General features: G+C 34.4%; 1 protein-coding gene across 4 annotated transcripts in view; it reads right to left on the reverse strand.

Annotated features, from left to right (window-relative positions):
* The window catches only part of LOC122040908 (recQ-mediated genome instability protein 1-like), a 62,685-nt gene extending 49,599 nt beyond the window's left edge, over positions 1–13,086 (reverse strand). For all 4 annotated transcript variants that reach the window (XM_042600395.1, XM_042600397.1, XM_042600396.1 and 1 more), the window contains exons 1-2: positions 12,577–13,086; positions 7,767–7,937 (exon numbers count right to left, since the gene is read on the reverse strand). In XM_042600395.1, coding sequence (XP_042456329.1) covers positions 7,767–7,937; positions 12,577–13,050 — 645 coding nt within the window. In that variant the 5' untranslated portion in view covers positions 13,051–13,086. The remainder of the gene's footprint in view (positions 1–7,766; positions 7,938–12,576) is intronic.
* Between the last annotated feature and the right edge of the window lie 4,169 nt (positions 13,087–17,255).

The following is a 17,255-nucleotide window of genomic DNA, read 5'->3' on the forward strand; positions in this document are numbered from 1 at the left end:
CCAATCTCATGTCACATCGAGCGACTTCTTTCGTTCTTGCTTCCGTTCGCTTTATTAGTTTTGGACTTATTCATGTATATGTATCTTTGTATGGAATTTAGCTTTGTGTTTTCTTGTATTTGGTTTGATGTTTTCGTGTCAAGTCGGGTCGGCTCGCAGTTAGTTGTTTTTGTTCGTTTCATGTTCGTTATTTTGTGATTTTCGTTGTGTGATGTTTCAGCCGTGTAGGTTGTCTATTAACTGCGTGGTTGTGTTTACTTCCAGCCATGTGGGCTACTTATAAACTGCGTGGTTGTTTTTATCCAGCCGTGTGGGCTGATGTTGCTTGTGAGTAGCCATATGGCAATGTATTTATGTTTCAGATTGTCACCGGTACAAAGGAGATGCTATCGGATTTTCGTCTGGCAGGGCTCCTCTGGGCGTGACAAATGTGGATGAGTTTGATTTTGAATTAGACGAAGAGCGTGTCATACAAGAATATGGAGAAAGAGAGCAATTACCTAAGGATTTATAGTTTGTACTGATGTTATCTTTGGAGTTTAGATAAAGTGATATGTGGATTTTATATCCTAGTTGCTATTGTGTTATGTACTAGACTACTAGGCTTGTTTCCATGTTTTTTTTAACTTTGAAGTTTGAACTTTGAATACTATTTGCTATTGGGCTTAGGCTACTTGATGTTTATTTTGGTATTTACTTACTTGATATTCATTTGGTATTTACTGTTTTCTACTACTTGTCATTGTGCCAATTTGATGTTCAGAGCGCCTAGATAACGCCTAGGCGCCGCCTAGACAACGCCTAGGCGCCGCCTAGACAACGCCTAGGCGTCGCCTAGGCGCTAGGCATCAGTCGAGCGCCCGTCGCTTTCTGCAACATTGCATATTGTTGATATGACATATTAGGATCGTAAAAAATGTTCATTTAGATGCAGAAATTTACATGCACATCCCACCAGGATATTGGTAACAGATTATGTAAATTGAAAAAGACTCTTTATGGTCTAAAACAATCTCCTAAGGCATGGTTCGGAAGATTTGCAAAAGTCATGAAGAAGTTTGGGTTAAACAAAGCCAAGGGACCATACTCTCTCTTTATTAAGCACTCAGTTGCAAGTTAAGGAAGGTGACGGCTCTTCTAGTCTATGTAGATGATATCATTGTAACCGGAAATGATGAAAAGGAAAAACATGATCTAAAGCAGAAATTAGTGGAGTTTGAAATAAAGGAATTAAGCAAACTGAAGTACTTCCTTGGTAATGAGATACCAAACTCTACTAGCAGAAGTATGTGACCGATCTGTTAGCTGAAACAGAGATGATTGAGTGTAAGCCGATTTCTAGTCCAATAGATCCAAATCATAAGATGTATCAGAAATTGTCGTTGACAAAAGGATGTATAAGAGGTTGGTTGGTAGTCATATACCTTGTTCCCACTCAGCTAAACATAGCATATGTTGTGAGTGTAATAAACGAATTCATGTATGATCCAAAAGAATTTCACCATCAAGCTGCTTATAAGGTACTACATTACTTGAAAAGCACTCAGAGAAATGGAATCTTGTTCAAGAAAAATGAGACGCTAAATTTAGAAGGTTACACAGATGTAGACTATACAGGTTCTCTGCTGACATGGAGGAGCGAAAAGAAAAATATGATCACAAGATCATCTGCATAATTAGAATTTAGGATTATTGCTCAAGAATTATGTAAACTAGTCTGGTTAAAGATTATTTTGAATGATTTGAAAATCAAATGGGAATGTCCCATGAAATTCTAGTGTGACAATAAGTGAGTTATCAATATTGCTCATAATCTTATTCAACATGATAAGACTAAGCAAATTGAAATTGATAGACATTTCATCAAGGAAAAATTAGAGGAAGGATTAGTGTATATTTCATATGTCCCTTCGAAATTACAATTGGCTGATATGTTAACAAAGGGACCGAACAGTTCAAGATTCCATTTCATGATTTTATAATCAAACTGGAATAGAAAACATCTATTCCTCAACTTGAGGGGGGCTATCGAGTTGTAAACAACTATGTGCATGGTAGGAAATAAACAGAATAGGAATCCCTTAAATTAAGGGGTTTAGCTAGAAAGATATCTTGTATTTAGGAATAAGTTAATTCCCTATTCTCACTCCGGATTTCCTATTTTATATATTGTAATTTTGTATATAAACACCTGTATGTTCCTATTCTGAAGGGTGCAGAAGAGAAATCAACTTTTTCCACAAAACTAACAATAATAAAAAAATTAAAAAATGATTATCATTATTATTTATTGGTCTTACATTATCAAACAATATATAAATATCTTTTTAAATAATATGATATTATTGTAGAAGATTTCCTATTTTATATATTGTAATTTTGTATATAAACACTTGTGTATTCCCATTATGAATGGTGTACAAGAGAAATCAACTTTTTCCACAAAACTAACAATAATAAAATAAATTGAAAAATGATTATCATTATTATTTATTGGTCTAACATTATCAAACAATATAATAATATCTTTTTAAATAATATGATATTATTGCAAAATTAATTAGTATATCAGGATGAAGTATGTCATCAAATATCAATACATATAGCTAGTGATTGAAATACCTTTCCGTGTCGGGAGACACAAACGGTTTTTACCGAGCGGGAATAAAACTGACATCATACGCATGACAATTTTGCTTGTCATCACGTGTGTCAAGCGCATGCGTATTGCGCGATAGAAGATGGGTCGGAAGCGTCCCGGAGGCATCGCAGAATGCCTCCGACGCCGCCAGCAGTGTCCCGCAACGCGCGATGCTACTGTTCTTTCAAAAAATAATTAAAATTATATTTAATTAATTCAAACAATTCTCAACTTAAGTGTGATATTTCCAAGAGACTTTTATAAACCTTAATTAAATTATCCCAATCAAATATATAAAAAATTTATTTAAAATTTAAAAAATAATAATAATAAATTTTATTAATTAATACTCTGAATTTTTTTTACTATTTTAAATTTTATTTAAAAATTTTAATAAATCAGATTTATATCTGATAATTTTTTTATTTTATTTTTTTATTGTTTTAATGCTTAATTGATATTCTGATATTTTTTTATTATTTTAAACATATATTATTTAAATTAATAATTAATTAAATGAGTAAATAGTTAATTTATATAATTATTATATATAAAATAGCATCTTTGTATTAATTTATATAATTATGATTATCTAGACGTTGGAGAACCAATACTTCCAAGTTCCATCTGATTTACGCCATCAATTTTTAATTTTTTTTAAAGAAACTATATTTAATTATTTTTTCTAATAATATTAAGTTGTTCAATAATGGAGAACTTATATAAAATTAATATACAATTTATTTTTAAATTATACACAATAAATATATTTATCTAATAATTACTATATATAATTAAAAAAATACCGAATCCGTATCGGCATGGCATGATACCAAAACTATATCATTTCAGTCTGGACTGAAACCTCGGCACGGCGCATAAAGCATATAATCTGTGCATATTTTTTTCATTATTACAAACTATTGTGAATAAGATCATAAAAATAATAACAATACTCTAAAATAATTCAGAAAAAAAATTATAATTAATAACAATCTTATTATCAATATTAATCAAGCAAATAATATAACTTTTGTATTATGATAGTCTATATTATTTATAAAAAAATATACAACAACAACCAAGTCTTATCCCACTCAAAAATAGTCTCTTGCAAAGCAAGGTAAGACTACGTACAATAGATTCTTCCCCGAAACCCACATTGGCAAGAGATTCGAGCACCAAAATGCCCTTTTAATTATTTATAAATAATATAAACTAGATTATTGATAATTGAATGTCATTTGCTGAATAATTAATATAATTAATAATATTATTATTCTAACGTTAATCAATTAAATGATTTAACCTTTTCATTACAATAATTACTTGGTCGATCATTACTTATATAAGTATTTATCCATTAATACTTATTTGTTATTAATACTTATAATCATTCAAGTATTGACATCTAGCTTCCTTGTCATCATTATGTTAATGCATTTTCCAAAATGTGCATCACACCACTACATAAAGAGCATGTGTAAAATACCGAAAAATAGCGAATAATGATAAGAGAATTTTTCCGGAATTTTTAGAAATTTTCTGGGAATTTTTCGAAGATCGTATGGACGAGTTTACGAGGATAAATTTGGGCCCCTGGAAAGGCCTGTTTAAGGTACCCATTTAAATGAGGAAAAGTTTATTTTTCTTTTCTTTTCCTTTCCATTTTATTTTCCCTTCTATTTTTTTTTTCTTTCTTCCCCGACGCCGTTCCTCGCGCCTTCTTCCCCTCGCACCCGATCTGCCCTAACCGCTGCCGCTCGCGGCGGTTTCTCCAACCCGACGCATACAAGCTTTTCCCTGCGCCGATTTCCTCTCCCTAGCTTGCACCCAAGCCTTCCTCTTCGCCTGATTCTCGCTTCTTCTCCTTCTTGCAGCGCCTTAGTCGCGGTTTGCCCCTTTTCAGCGCCACCGACCACCACAGCCGACGCCGACAGACGAGAGAGCAACGCCGAGCCCTAGTCTCTCCGCAGTCCTCAGCGCTGACCGCCGCCTTGTTCTTTGCTTGAGCAGCCGACGATCGCCGGGATCTTCCTCACCACTGTCGTGCCCTAGAGTTGATACACTGCCGCCGCTACGAGGGTGGTGTTGATCATTGTAGCAGAAATCGAGTCTCAGTCTCCTCGCGCCGAGCAACATTGCGACCATTTTCCCTCTGCCCTAGTTCTTTACTGTCGAGCCTTTTTCCTCTTCCCGAGTTGCTGCCATGTCCGGGCAGACCTTCAAGCAAAGGAAAGGGGGAATTCAAAGCCCTAGCTCTGGTTCCTTGTCACAAGCCATAGCGTTGATCCACATCTCGCAGTAGGTACAAGTCGATGATCCTCCTCTGATATGTGAATCTCTTGTGTTGACTCTTTAGCTTGCGGATCCAAGCAGGGAAGTGGCTGCAGCACCTTCTATTTGGTCTCTGGTAAAGGGGAAAGATGCCAGCACATAATTGGGATTTGGCCACAGGATTCTGGCTACCATAGCACTGAATGACCGGTTGTTTTCATGATATCCATCTTTGATCCAGTTGATATCAGTGTGGTTCAGTGAGGTAAGATTAGGTTGTTGCATGATCTGTGGTCCCATCTTTGTTGTTATCGTGCTCTAGTTGTAATTTATATGGGATTGTTGCTAATTTAAGGATATTGATTTGTGGACAGCAGTTTGCTCCGGGTAGAGAAGATGATTCCAGCAGCAGGAACGACTGTGGAACTTGAGGTAAGGTTTAGGGGTTTGACCCTCATGGTTGATGATTGCTAGTTGTGTTAGCAATAATTGTTAACTTAGGTTTAGAATTAATCTAATGGTGTAATTAGGGTTAAAGAAACTAACCCTAGATGGTCGGTGGATTAGGAATTTGTTTAGCTATTTGTTTATAAATAACTTAGCTAAACTATACGATTTATTACAGGACGTTGATTTGGGGCGAGCACTTCGACATAGAGGTTGATTAGCTCGATCTACATTGGAGGCGAGTACTTTTGACTTTATGTTTTGATATGCATAGTAGTGAATTTAACAAGTAGCAATAATTATATTCTCTTATTTGTTTCGGTTAATCACTACCCGATACCTGTTACATGATTGGTTGATTGCTTGTTTTGCATCTCATGTATTCCTTACCTGTTGATACATGCTTATAGGAGTAGTGATATACCATGCTTCACCATGTTCAGGACCTAGGTTTTATACCTTCAGTGTACCTTTGATTTGATTCGTTGACCTAAGGTGCACTTTTATATATATATGGATTAGCTCAGGATATTTTGTGGTTAGTGTCATGCAACATTTGCATGATTGTATGTTGTGCGATAGTCCGCCCATTATTGTTGAGCACATCGCCGCCATACGGATCGCACACACCACCACCCGCGGGTTAGTGGTCGATTGCGGTGTGTGTTGCGGCCAGGACTTTGTTTGCCTCGTTGGTCCGCCCGTGGGTAGCGTGATGCAACGTGTTACGGCAGGATTCCTCCCCGTCATCGTGAACCGGGAGGTGACATTGCGCTCCCCATTTATGATTTGGGGTAGGAGGATAGTGTACTCGACAAGATCCCGTCCACTCGGTCACTCATCGTGAGTAGTGACGACAGAGTGCACGGTTGTCACAGCCCTACCCACTCGGCCTCACTATTGTGTGTGAGATGATCGGCTGGCGTCAGCACATGTCATTGGCATCATATGCATGATGCATTTATTGCTTGTGTTTGTGCTTGCTGCATTTATATACTGTATATTGTTTGGACGCCTATGTTTGACATGCATACAGGATTTCTATGCCACTCGGACTGTTTGTTTCTCCTGTTTACTTCAGTTGCATTTCATCCTTTTATATCAAGAGACTGTAGGCATGATTAGTGCTAGATGTTATTTCCCTACTTTGCATATCAGTTGTACCTGCTGAGTGTTGGACTCACCCTGCCTCCATTGTTGTTATTTTTCAGATTGATGCTGTCAGGAGAGAGTTCCAGTTGCTAGTCCCTGCAGATCTCAAAGATATTGTTGGTCTTTTGGTTTTCTTACTTAGATTATGCTAAACTTGTTCTGGTTGATGGTATAGACATTGTATGGATTTTGTGATGTCGATGGATTTTTATTCGATATGTTTTACTACATGCCTGCCTGGACGGCAGAAGAGGTGAGTTTGTCGGATTTGTGTTTTATGGGTGTAGTGGAGTAGGGTTGGTTTCGAGTCGTGGTATTACTGTTTTGTTTACTTATATATAAACTGCGTGGATGTTTGTGTGGTTGTATTTTATTATTGTTTTTATTCCAACCGCATGTGGCTGAGGTATATGAGGATGTAGAAAAGTTTCAGATTGTCCGCCGTACAGGGGAGATGCTGCCGAAATTTCTTCGGACAGGGACTCCTCCGGGGCGTGACAGCATGACTGGGCTGAGCCGAAATGGCAATATTTTCACTAAATAAGCAGATGTATAACATATTCAAATTCCACCTCTTAAGTTGATGGCTATGATTTCACGTAACTAATCCCATGTCATAACAATCATAATTGAAGTACTTATGCCCCCACAGGTTGGCGCAGTCAATACTTGCATAAGAGTTTGCCTCAATAAGTCTTGGGGTCATTCCGAATGGGTGTGAAAATGCATCGTTAGGTGTCTGACCTTCCCTATGCAAAGGACTATTGCACTAAGGCAAATATCCCCCATGATTTATCCCTTCCAAAGTGTGTGGAGTCGCCCTAGAGGGGCCGCTAAGGTGACAGCTTCACCGTCCTCAATAATTGAAGTATTTATAACCCACAAATTAAACTATCTTCCACCTCTTAAGTTGATGGCAATGTTTTCAGGTAATGAATCCCACATCAAAAAGATCATAATTGAAGTATTTATAACCCACACACTAAAACTATCTTCCTCAAGTATGATAGATCTCTTGGAGGCTTAGCAAAAAGGAACAAGACAAGAATGATTAAAAGATAGTTCACAATAAATGTTTCAGTAAACAATAGAAAAAGTAGACATTTTTCAAATAGTTGAGAGATAAGAATAGTAATGGAGAATACAAAGTTTCACAAAAAGATCAATATGTAAAATGAACTGAGGCTCACTGAGATTAGACAAGACAAGGCAATGTTCAAAAAAAAGGCTACAGAAGCTAATAGCATACCTTCAGACCAGAAGAAGCAAGAACCTCAAGCTCTTTAATGGGTCTGTATTCCATGCCAAATACGCGTTGCACACCATCTGTCATTGACAATTTTAGACATCTCTTATATCCAACTGGTACTTCATGATATCTTTCTCGAATGGGGGCAGAGATGTTAACAATTTCATCAATCTGGAATTCATAGAGGGAAAATCTAGTGTTAAGTGAATGGCGAATGTATTTTCAAACATGCATGGACTACTTTGCCATGAAAGTAAAATATTACCATATATATATATATATATATATATATATATAAAATCAAAGTACATATATATATATATATATATATATATATATATACTTTGATTTTTTATAATTTAATTACTTCCATGTAAGTGATCAAGTTAGACACCTATTGATACATGTCAACTAAAACCTAAACCAATGTCAAAATGTGCAGACCCGCTTACTTGCAAAGCCTTCATAGGACAAGGTTCAGCAATATAAAACTGCAATAGCATCACACTGAATAATAGATTAAAGTCAATTTGCAGGTGACCAATTGAATTCTATTATATACCCTGTGAAAGCAAAGTAAATATAAATTTGAAACTTTCAGCCAAAGATTTGCAACCTCTTATCACGATTCCAGAAGTTGTTCTGGGAAAGTCTAAACCAAGTGGAAATGTTTTCCCTTCTGCTATATCATCCTATTTTAGACTATAAGACAACATAACTAATAAAGAATGCTCGGTAAAGAGAAAAGTACAGACACAATATGAAAATCATTATGCATCATTCCCTAACACCTTAACAAATTCACCAAATTGAATTTCGTATTACAACACAAAAGGAACAAATAACGTAGATTTCAGATCAACCTTTCATCCAAGGTTTAAAATCTGAATTGTGCCAGAATTTTGATTTCTAATTGAAACAATACAATTTCTGTGTTGTGATGGTACCATTTTGATATTTATTTAATTGAATTATTAATAATAACATGATTAATTAATTAACTTTTTATTGTAATTATGTTTTACTAAATAATTAATTGGATTGTTAATAATTAATAACATGTTTGTTCTATTTATAATTGTTGATAATTTGATCACATAAAGACTTAAATGTGTTAGCAACGTATTAATTTTAGCTTTAGTCACCCGTGAACTGTTAACTTTTCAGTTTCATAATGATTTAATTTATAATGTATTCAACTTTTGTAGGTAGAACGTTAGAATGAACAGAAGGAAAATGAATCCTTCAATTGTGCTCTACAACAATGAAAAAACTTCAGATTTGAACACCCAAGAGTCTTTCATTGTTGAGGATGTAATTTTCTTTGAGATGAGCCTACACATTTATGTAATGAAATTTGTTCCTGAGCATTTGATTTAAAGATCATTAAATGTTGCTTTGTTTCTTGTATAAAATCTAAATAACTCTCAGATGTTGTGAAATAATTCATTTGATTTTAATTTAGTTTTGTTTCTTCCACATAACTCATTCCACTTAGTGGGATAAAGGCTTGATTGTTGTTGTTTTTTTGTTTCTTCCCCTTAAGTACAATTATTAGAGTGGATATAAACTAATGTGATATAATATTTTTCAATTTTTGATATCTGAATATTTATTTTAGATTTAAATTGGATTTTAAATTTTTTAATTTAATTTTATAAGTAAAAAAAATTTAAAAATATGACTTGATTCAATCAAATTTCTAAAATTTTAGATTCAAGACTTTTTAATAAAATCAAATTAGAATTTGAACATTTTGTATTCCTTCAAATTGATCTACATAGAATTGATCTTGATATTTTTTAAAAAAAATAATCTAAAATGATTAGTGTGCGCCTATTGCAATCATCATCTTTTTTCAATAATAATCCAATGAAATTGGTAAAACAAATTGTGAAGATAAGTAAATAAATTATTTTTTAACTTAAACAAATAATTTTTCATTTAATCAAAGTGTTATGTCGAACCTAAGTGTTTATAGACACTCGAACAAAAGCTAAGAGAAAGACACAAAGGAGGACAATAAGCTTGACATAATCTGATCAAAGCTTACTCATAATCTCTCTTGGACTCTTCTAGCATCACAAAAGTTATAACACACAAAAAAAAAATCAATTTCATCCTATTTAAATCTTTTCATGTTAAATTATTTTTAAAATTTTTAGAATTGAGTTGAAGTTGGTTAAGTAGACATAGTGATTAGGATCAAGTGGTATAGGTGGAATATATTAAGTAGACATAGTATTTAGGATCAAGTGGTATTTGAACCGGACTTGATTCAAATTTATTTTGGCCTATTTAAAATTGAACCAAATTTTTATATATAGGATAGTCCAGCTCAATCATCTTTAATTAGAACAATAGTATTTTAAGAGGTTAGGAATTATATTCAATTCCCTATTTTTTCTCTCTCCCACGCTCAAAGTGGCTTAGTTAGTACTCCAATCGATTGGAGTATGTTTTCAGTCGAATAATACCTAAGTTGACTAATTAATTGATTTAAGGTAAATGAAAGCTTATTGTTCACCTCAACCTATGTGGTAGTCGACTAAGACTATGTACCAGTTGAACTGACAGTAGCTTAAGTCGACTAAAGAAGCAATTGATTGTTGTAATAGAATAATTAATTTGCCGTGAAGTCAATAAAGGGAACTTGAATTGCAGTTGAACAATTACAACAAAATGGTTAGCTATTACAACAGTGGACAGAAGTTTCACTAAAGGGTAGTCGACTAATGGCAAAAGACAGGACACAGTTGCGTGGCCAAGTGCGGCAAAGACCAGTCAACTGATCCAGAACATAACAACATAGTTTGGAGGCAGCTTGAGGACTTGGGTGGAGATTATAAATATAAGGTTGTAGGCTATGTTTTTACAACACTTCAAAAGCATTGTTACTCTGCCATTTTCTCAAGTCTCTGACTCTCTTATTCCATTTGTAATCTCCATTTGTTCTAAATGCTTTACTTGTAAAGATGACAATTAAAGGAGGTTTCTCCACTTTCAAAAGGGTATCCAAGAAGGAGAAAAGTAGTGGATTTTTTGGAGTAACTTGCCAAAATATCCTATGTTGTGGTGTATGGGCTATCGAACCACATAAAATCTTCGAGTTTCTATTGTTCACCCTATATTCTTTTATCATTTCAGTTTGTGCATTGTGCTTGTGATTTTCTTTTAGTTAAGCTTTCTTTGTTGCATAAAAGGTTTAAGGAAGGCTATTCACCCCACCCACCACCATCTAGCCTTCTCTCTTAGATCCTACATTTGGTATCAAAGCAAGTTAGTTCCAAAGGACTAACCGCTAGAGAAAGAATATTTTCATGGTGATGCAAGAAGGATTTAGTACAATGAGACCTTCCTGTTTCAATGGCTCATATTTTTCATATTGAAAAGGTAGGCTGAAGTATTATTAAGGTTTCAAGATGCCCATTGACAAGTTTAGTTCCATCATCAAATCCCTGCGCACATGAAAAAAGGTGCAATCAAATGCTAAAACTACTACCACTCTTCAATGTGGACTTTCACCCAAACAATATGCCAAAATTAAACCATTTAAAAGCACAAAAGAGCATTGGGACAAGCTCAAAATATTACATGAAGCTACACATGACTCTAAAATAGCTAAGAGTGATTTACTTATGAATCAATTGTAGAAAAGGCAAAACCATTAGTGTAAGATGAATATAAAGAAAATCTGTAAGGAACCAAAAAAACAACCAAACTAGAGGTAAAACTAGACCCAATCTACTATAACTTGTTTTTGAGTTTTGAGTGAAATAGCAAGGGTCACTACAAGTTGGAGTGCCCTCTACTCAATGAGCAAGAAGAAAAGAATGAGAAAAAAGACTCTAAAAGCAGCATGGGATGAATCCTCTTCATCTTCCTTCGTCCGAAGAAGAAAAATCAAACAAGAATACTAAAAATGTAGCATTCATGGCTTTCAACAACAATGATAAAAGTTCGAGTCATGAAGGCTCATCCTCGAATAACTAGTAGATAAAAATAAAGATAAAGATAAAGATTGAGTTAAGTTGATGAAGAAACTAACTAGTTATAGGATCAAAACGAATAATAGGGCCTAGCCTATCCTGACACTAAAAACAATCTTTGATTTAGTAATTCATGTATGTCAGGCACCTTCACTTCCTCACTCTCTGAGTCAACCTTGAATGCCGGCTCTTTTCAAATGATCATTCAACCACCGAATCCAACTAGCACATATTGCTTATTCAATGACATATATAAAAGTTTGGCCCCTTTCTTACAGAGACTACTACAGCCAAGTCTGATTCAGTTACATTATATTTAGTTTTCTGTTGCATGGTCTCTTCTTCCTTAATTTTCTCCAGATAGATACTTTCTCATTGGCTAGCTAAAACAATTACTTTATACTCACAAAAAAAACACAGAAGACACTCTTAGCAACTAATTTGAGACTAGATATAATAGCAAAATCCCAGAAGACACTCTTAGCAATAAATTTGTCACTAGATGTAATAGCATAATCCCAGAAGACCCTGTTAGCAACAAGTTTGTGACTAGATGACATCAAGAATAGTATTCGCCAATTTAACTTAAAAGCAAAGACCATGGCTAATAAGATAGACTTGCTCTCATGACTAGGCCATGTAACTTATAACCTCTTGTAATGCATCTTTGAGTGCACCACTGTTGCCTCATTTTTTCACACAAAGAAAAGAAGGAAAAGTTTTATTCAATTACTCTAGAATGACAAGATAAACAAGTTTGGAAGCATCTAGGGCAATGGAATTGTTTCTAAAACGCAATCCCTAGAGGAAGAAGCGCTTGCCTGAAGAACGAACGGGCCCTCGAGCTCGGTCTTGTGCAATCTGTGAACATATTCTGGAAGGACGCCGGCACCGGAAGTATTCATGTCGGAAATAAGGAACTGTTCGAAGCACCTTTTGGCCCTTCCGGCGACATCCAGACGGGAAAAATCTGATCCACTGGCCATCAAAGTTGCGGCGCACGACTCCAGCCATTCTGGCCGGAGCCGTAATCCTAGACTCCTGAGAAAGTCATCAATTTCTCTGGTAAAACCATCCCTCTCCTCCTCCATCCCTCCGGGTGCGTCGGCGGAGTCTCCAGCGCGGCCGGGTGGGGCTTCAACCACTGGTGGTGAAAGATCATCCGGAACGTCCAAGAAATCATCGTCGGAGATCTCCAACAGAGTGTTAGGGTTCGGAGTGATCAAGGTTTGGGGTGGTGGGGCGTCTTCATCGTCCTCAGAAGAACTCGGCAAACGGAGGTGCCTTCGCAGCATCCCTTTCTCGCTCTCTCTCTAGAAGCGGCGCCTGTTTTATTTATTATAAAAAAAACACTTTATTTAACTTATATATTTTTTATCAAAATTTTCACTTCGTATTCTTTGAAAAAAGCAAATGGGACCCGGTCTGATTATGTAAAGTGAGTGATAGTGTGGTGTGATAGATAGTTAAGATGAGAGGATAGTTGAAGTTAAGGAGAGATGATGATATTATAATTGAATGGGTTATTTTTATCGGGTTTAGATTTTTATTTTTCATCGTAAAGGCTTTTAGCATATAATTGGTCTATCCAAACTGTCAGTCGAACCTCTCTCAGTATATAGTCGATCGACTTTAGAGTTGGTTAAACATACAAGGCTCAGCTTCTCATTTTTTAATGTCGATCGGGCATTTAGAATTCAATGCCTCACTTCTTACTATGTGAAAATCGACAATAGACTTCGGATATTATCCGAAGTAATAGGTAGATATTTACCGAAGTAGATGTACGTGAAGTAAAAAGGGTATATATTTTACTTTGGCACACAATTGCCGAAGTCTATCACCGGTCCAAAATCGGTTCAAAATCGAATCGTTTTCGAAGTAAAAAAGCGTTATTACTTCATCAAGGCCAGTAAAAAAATCGAAGTAGTTGATAATATATTACTACATATGTTACATTCTCTGACAAAATTTAAAGGAGATACGACTTCACAATGTTTTATATTATGGTGTAGTAAATATTTAATATTACTTCTGCATATTTTAGCTAGATCGAAGTAATTGTTATTGTATTACTTCGTCGTAGTATGGAAGTAGGAAAGCATATTTTACTACACTTCAACAATTTAAGTTAGCGCAGTAATACATACGAACGACTTCAATAATTTTAAACACGTGGCAAAGTAAATAGTTTCTTTAATTACGACACTATTTAAATTTATTGAAGTCTTATGTGTTGTATTACTTCATCATTTTTATTTATAGTATTGAAGTAGTTGACTATATTTTACTACAATACAAATTTAATTGACAAAAATGTATATCATAATATTTTGCTATAACACAATAATTTTCATCACTAAAATTGAACAGATATATCACAAATATCTATCAAATACAATCCAAAAGTATATTCATAAAAGAAATGTTTAACCATAACCCAAAAACTTTTGTATCCAAAAATCTCTAAACACAATCTAAAATTTGTAACATAGCCTACACTTAGGCACCCACATAGAAATAGACGAATTCGCTCCATTCACTTTTGACTTCATCATACTGAGATTGATTGTAATACTGTTTGTTTTTTTATGCTGCAAACTGAATCATTAACAAAAGTTTGAGGATCAATGAAAAATGACTTAATATTTTATAAAGAAAATATTTCATAAAAAAAATATTCACCTTCCTCTCCAATTGTGGATATTCATCCAACACTATCTCTTTCATGTACCGCATCACACAATATCCACATTCAACACCACCATTTTGTTTAAAATTACCCTAATGAAATTGAAAATCTCATGCAAGAAGTCACAATCCAAATAATAAAAGTTATTAATTGATGTCTAAATACATAGTCACAATACATACAATCAATTGTTTAAAACCTGGTCCTTTTGAAATACCCCTGGATGCATTGTATATCTTGACTCCACTACATTGTAAAAAATAGAAAATTATTTTTCCAACCTATAATGAATTGAATGGATTCAAAATCAGCATAAGTTACTACTTACTTGGTTACAATAGTTTGCCAAGCACGATCTCGGTTCCTGTTACTCAAAGAGTCCAATAAATATATCATATTCTTATCTTCATTAATTATAATCAAGATCCAATGGTACCTACACAAATAAAAAATATAACATTAACTAACATGTAGTAGGAAATGATAAATAATTAAAATCTTACCCAGTGTTATATGGGATGAAGCATATGTTATCTCTGTTCGATGCTCCCAACTGAGCAGCAATATGTTATGATAATTTACTACCTTCTTCACCCACACCGCATGTAGGTATGTGACCAGGATCCACAAATGACACATACTGAGCTCTATTTTCTTTCTTCATGTATTTGTAAAGGTAACTGCAAGGTAATTGCAAGGTAATGACAAAGTAATGAAAAATATAAATAAACCCCATGTAAACCAAAGCAAAAGCATGTGAATAAATTTTGTGAACAAAGCAAAGCATGTGAACAAATATTGTATTTAACACATAACATACCCCATGTAAACCAAAAATTTGTCTGGCGCCACCTATCTCTTTCATCTCCATAAAGCATAAGATATCTTCTCTTAGCAACCATACACTTTTAGGACGTCCAAACATAACTTCATCAAATTCTATGTGTATGCTCTCATCTTTAGGTATCAATCTGATAACATACGAATAGATATACTTGCATGCCATCGACAAAGTTTTTTCAATTTCCTTGTACTTGTCTTGATCACCATGAACATCCGAAGGAGCAAATGATTGATGTTGCACAGTCTTTTACAATATGTTAAAATATTCATATGAGTATTCAAATGATTAAGGTTTTTTCAAAAACCAACTTTCCAAGAAAATTGAAAGTACCTTCTTCGTTGGTAAAATTACCAACTCTTTAGGCCAAGCAACAATTGTTCCAATAGCATCATTGACGATTGTTGGTCCAGATCGAATTGGGATTGGAAGCTCTGCTTCTTCATCTAAGACCGAGTTGGTTCAGCGACTTTTGCTATCTCCATATTTGTAATGTTGCCAGATTTGTCCTCGCGAGCTTTACGCCAAAGCAACGATCTATCAACTTCCTCATTTTCAGCAATTAATTTTTTCTCCCTCTACAATTCCAAAAATGATCAATTACATAATATTAAATACTTACTTGAAAATGCCAAGTATAATACATGGTAGCTTACCAATTCAGCCTCTCTAAGCCAATGTAACCTTTACGAGACAATCTGTGAAGATATTTATAATGCATCATTCGTTCTTTTTTGCTTTTCATCAATAACCTACATAGAAGATACATTCATAAACAACTATATGCATTATATATATAGCAGACAATATATGACGTGTAAACAAACAATTAAACTATAAAACGTGTGTATATATATATATATATATATATATGTATATATGTATTTATACATCTGTGTATAATAATGTACACATAATGTATAATACAACATTAGTTCTATCATACACTAATATTGCAGGTGTAAGCAAACATTAATGAATTATTTGGTATTTTGTAGGTGTAAGCAAACAACGTCCAGCACTTGAAGCGCTTGAAAAAAACATCCTGCACTTGAAGCACTTGAAAAAAAACCATGGTGGACTTAAAAAAAACGAACATGAATTGCAAATTGAAAAAAAAAAATGAACATGAAGCATCATGATCTTTCCAAACATCCAGCGCTTGAATGAATATAATGAACAAAGAATTACAAATTGGAATGAACAAATTGAAAAAAAAAACGTGTAAGCACTTGAAAAAAATGAACATGAAGCACTTGAATGAACAAATTGGAAAAAACGTGTAAGCATTTGAATGATATTTCAAAAAATTGCAAATGCAAACAAACAAATAACACCATAGTAAATACATGAACTTGCAAATGCAAAAGTACAAACAACACCATTCTTTCAAAGACGACAAGTTATATAAGCAAAATTTGCAGCTAACACCATATGAGTGCGTACCTCCCATGATGGATGAAGTCTCTCATCTACAAATGCTTTCCAAATTACTTTTGGGATCGGATATTGACTCGGTGGAGAACTCAATTTTTCAGGATTACCTTTATTTGGCCAAGCAAATCTGCTAGTGAATTTGTTTTTGAAATCTCGCCACTTTTGAGATGCTGAATTCATCACAGCAGTCTCACTTTGTGGTGATAATTCGAACACATTCTGCAACACAAAAAATTAGTTGGTACTATTAATAGAGAAGTTGAATAGGAATAAGAAACTAATAAACATACAAGCTGGATAATTATACAACTAATATGACAAGAATGGATTAAATAAAACAATGACAGCAGAGAGTTGGAAAGCTAACTTGATTTTGGATTGTATGTATATATAAATCTTACTGAGATCTCTTCCCACAATTTTTGTTTTATATTTTTTAGAACAGTAGGCCAAGACTTTATGTTGATTGGCACCATGGTTCTAGCAACAGAGTCAATGTATGATTGCAATGTCTTTCCATTTGTATTGTA

This window comes from Zingiber officinale, chromosome 2A (genome assembly GCF_018446385.1).
Source record: "Zingiber officinale cultivar Zhangliang chromosome 2A, Zo_v1.1, whole genome shotgun sequence".
NCBI lineage: Eukaryota > Viridiplantae > Streptophyta > Magnoliopsida > Zingiberales > Zingiberaceae > Zingiber > Zingiber officinale.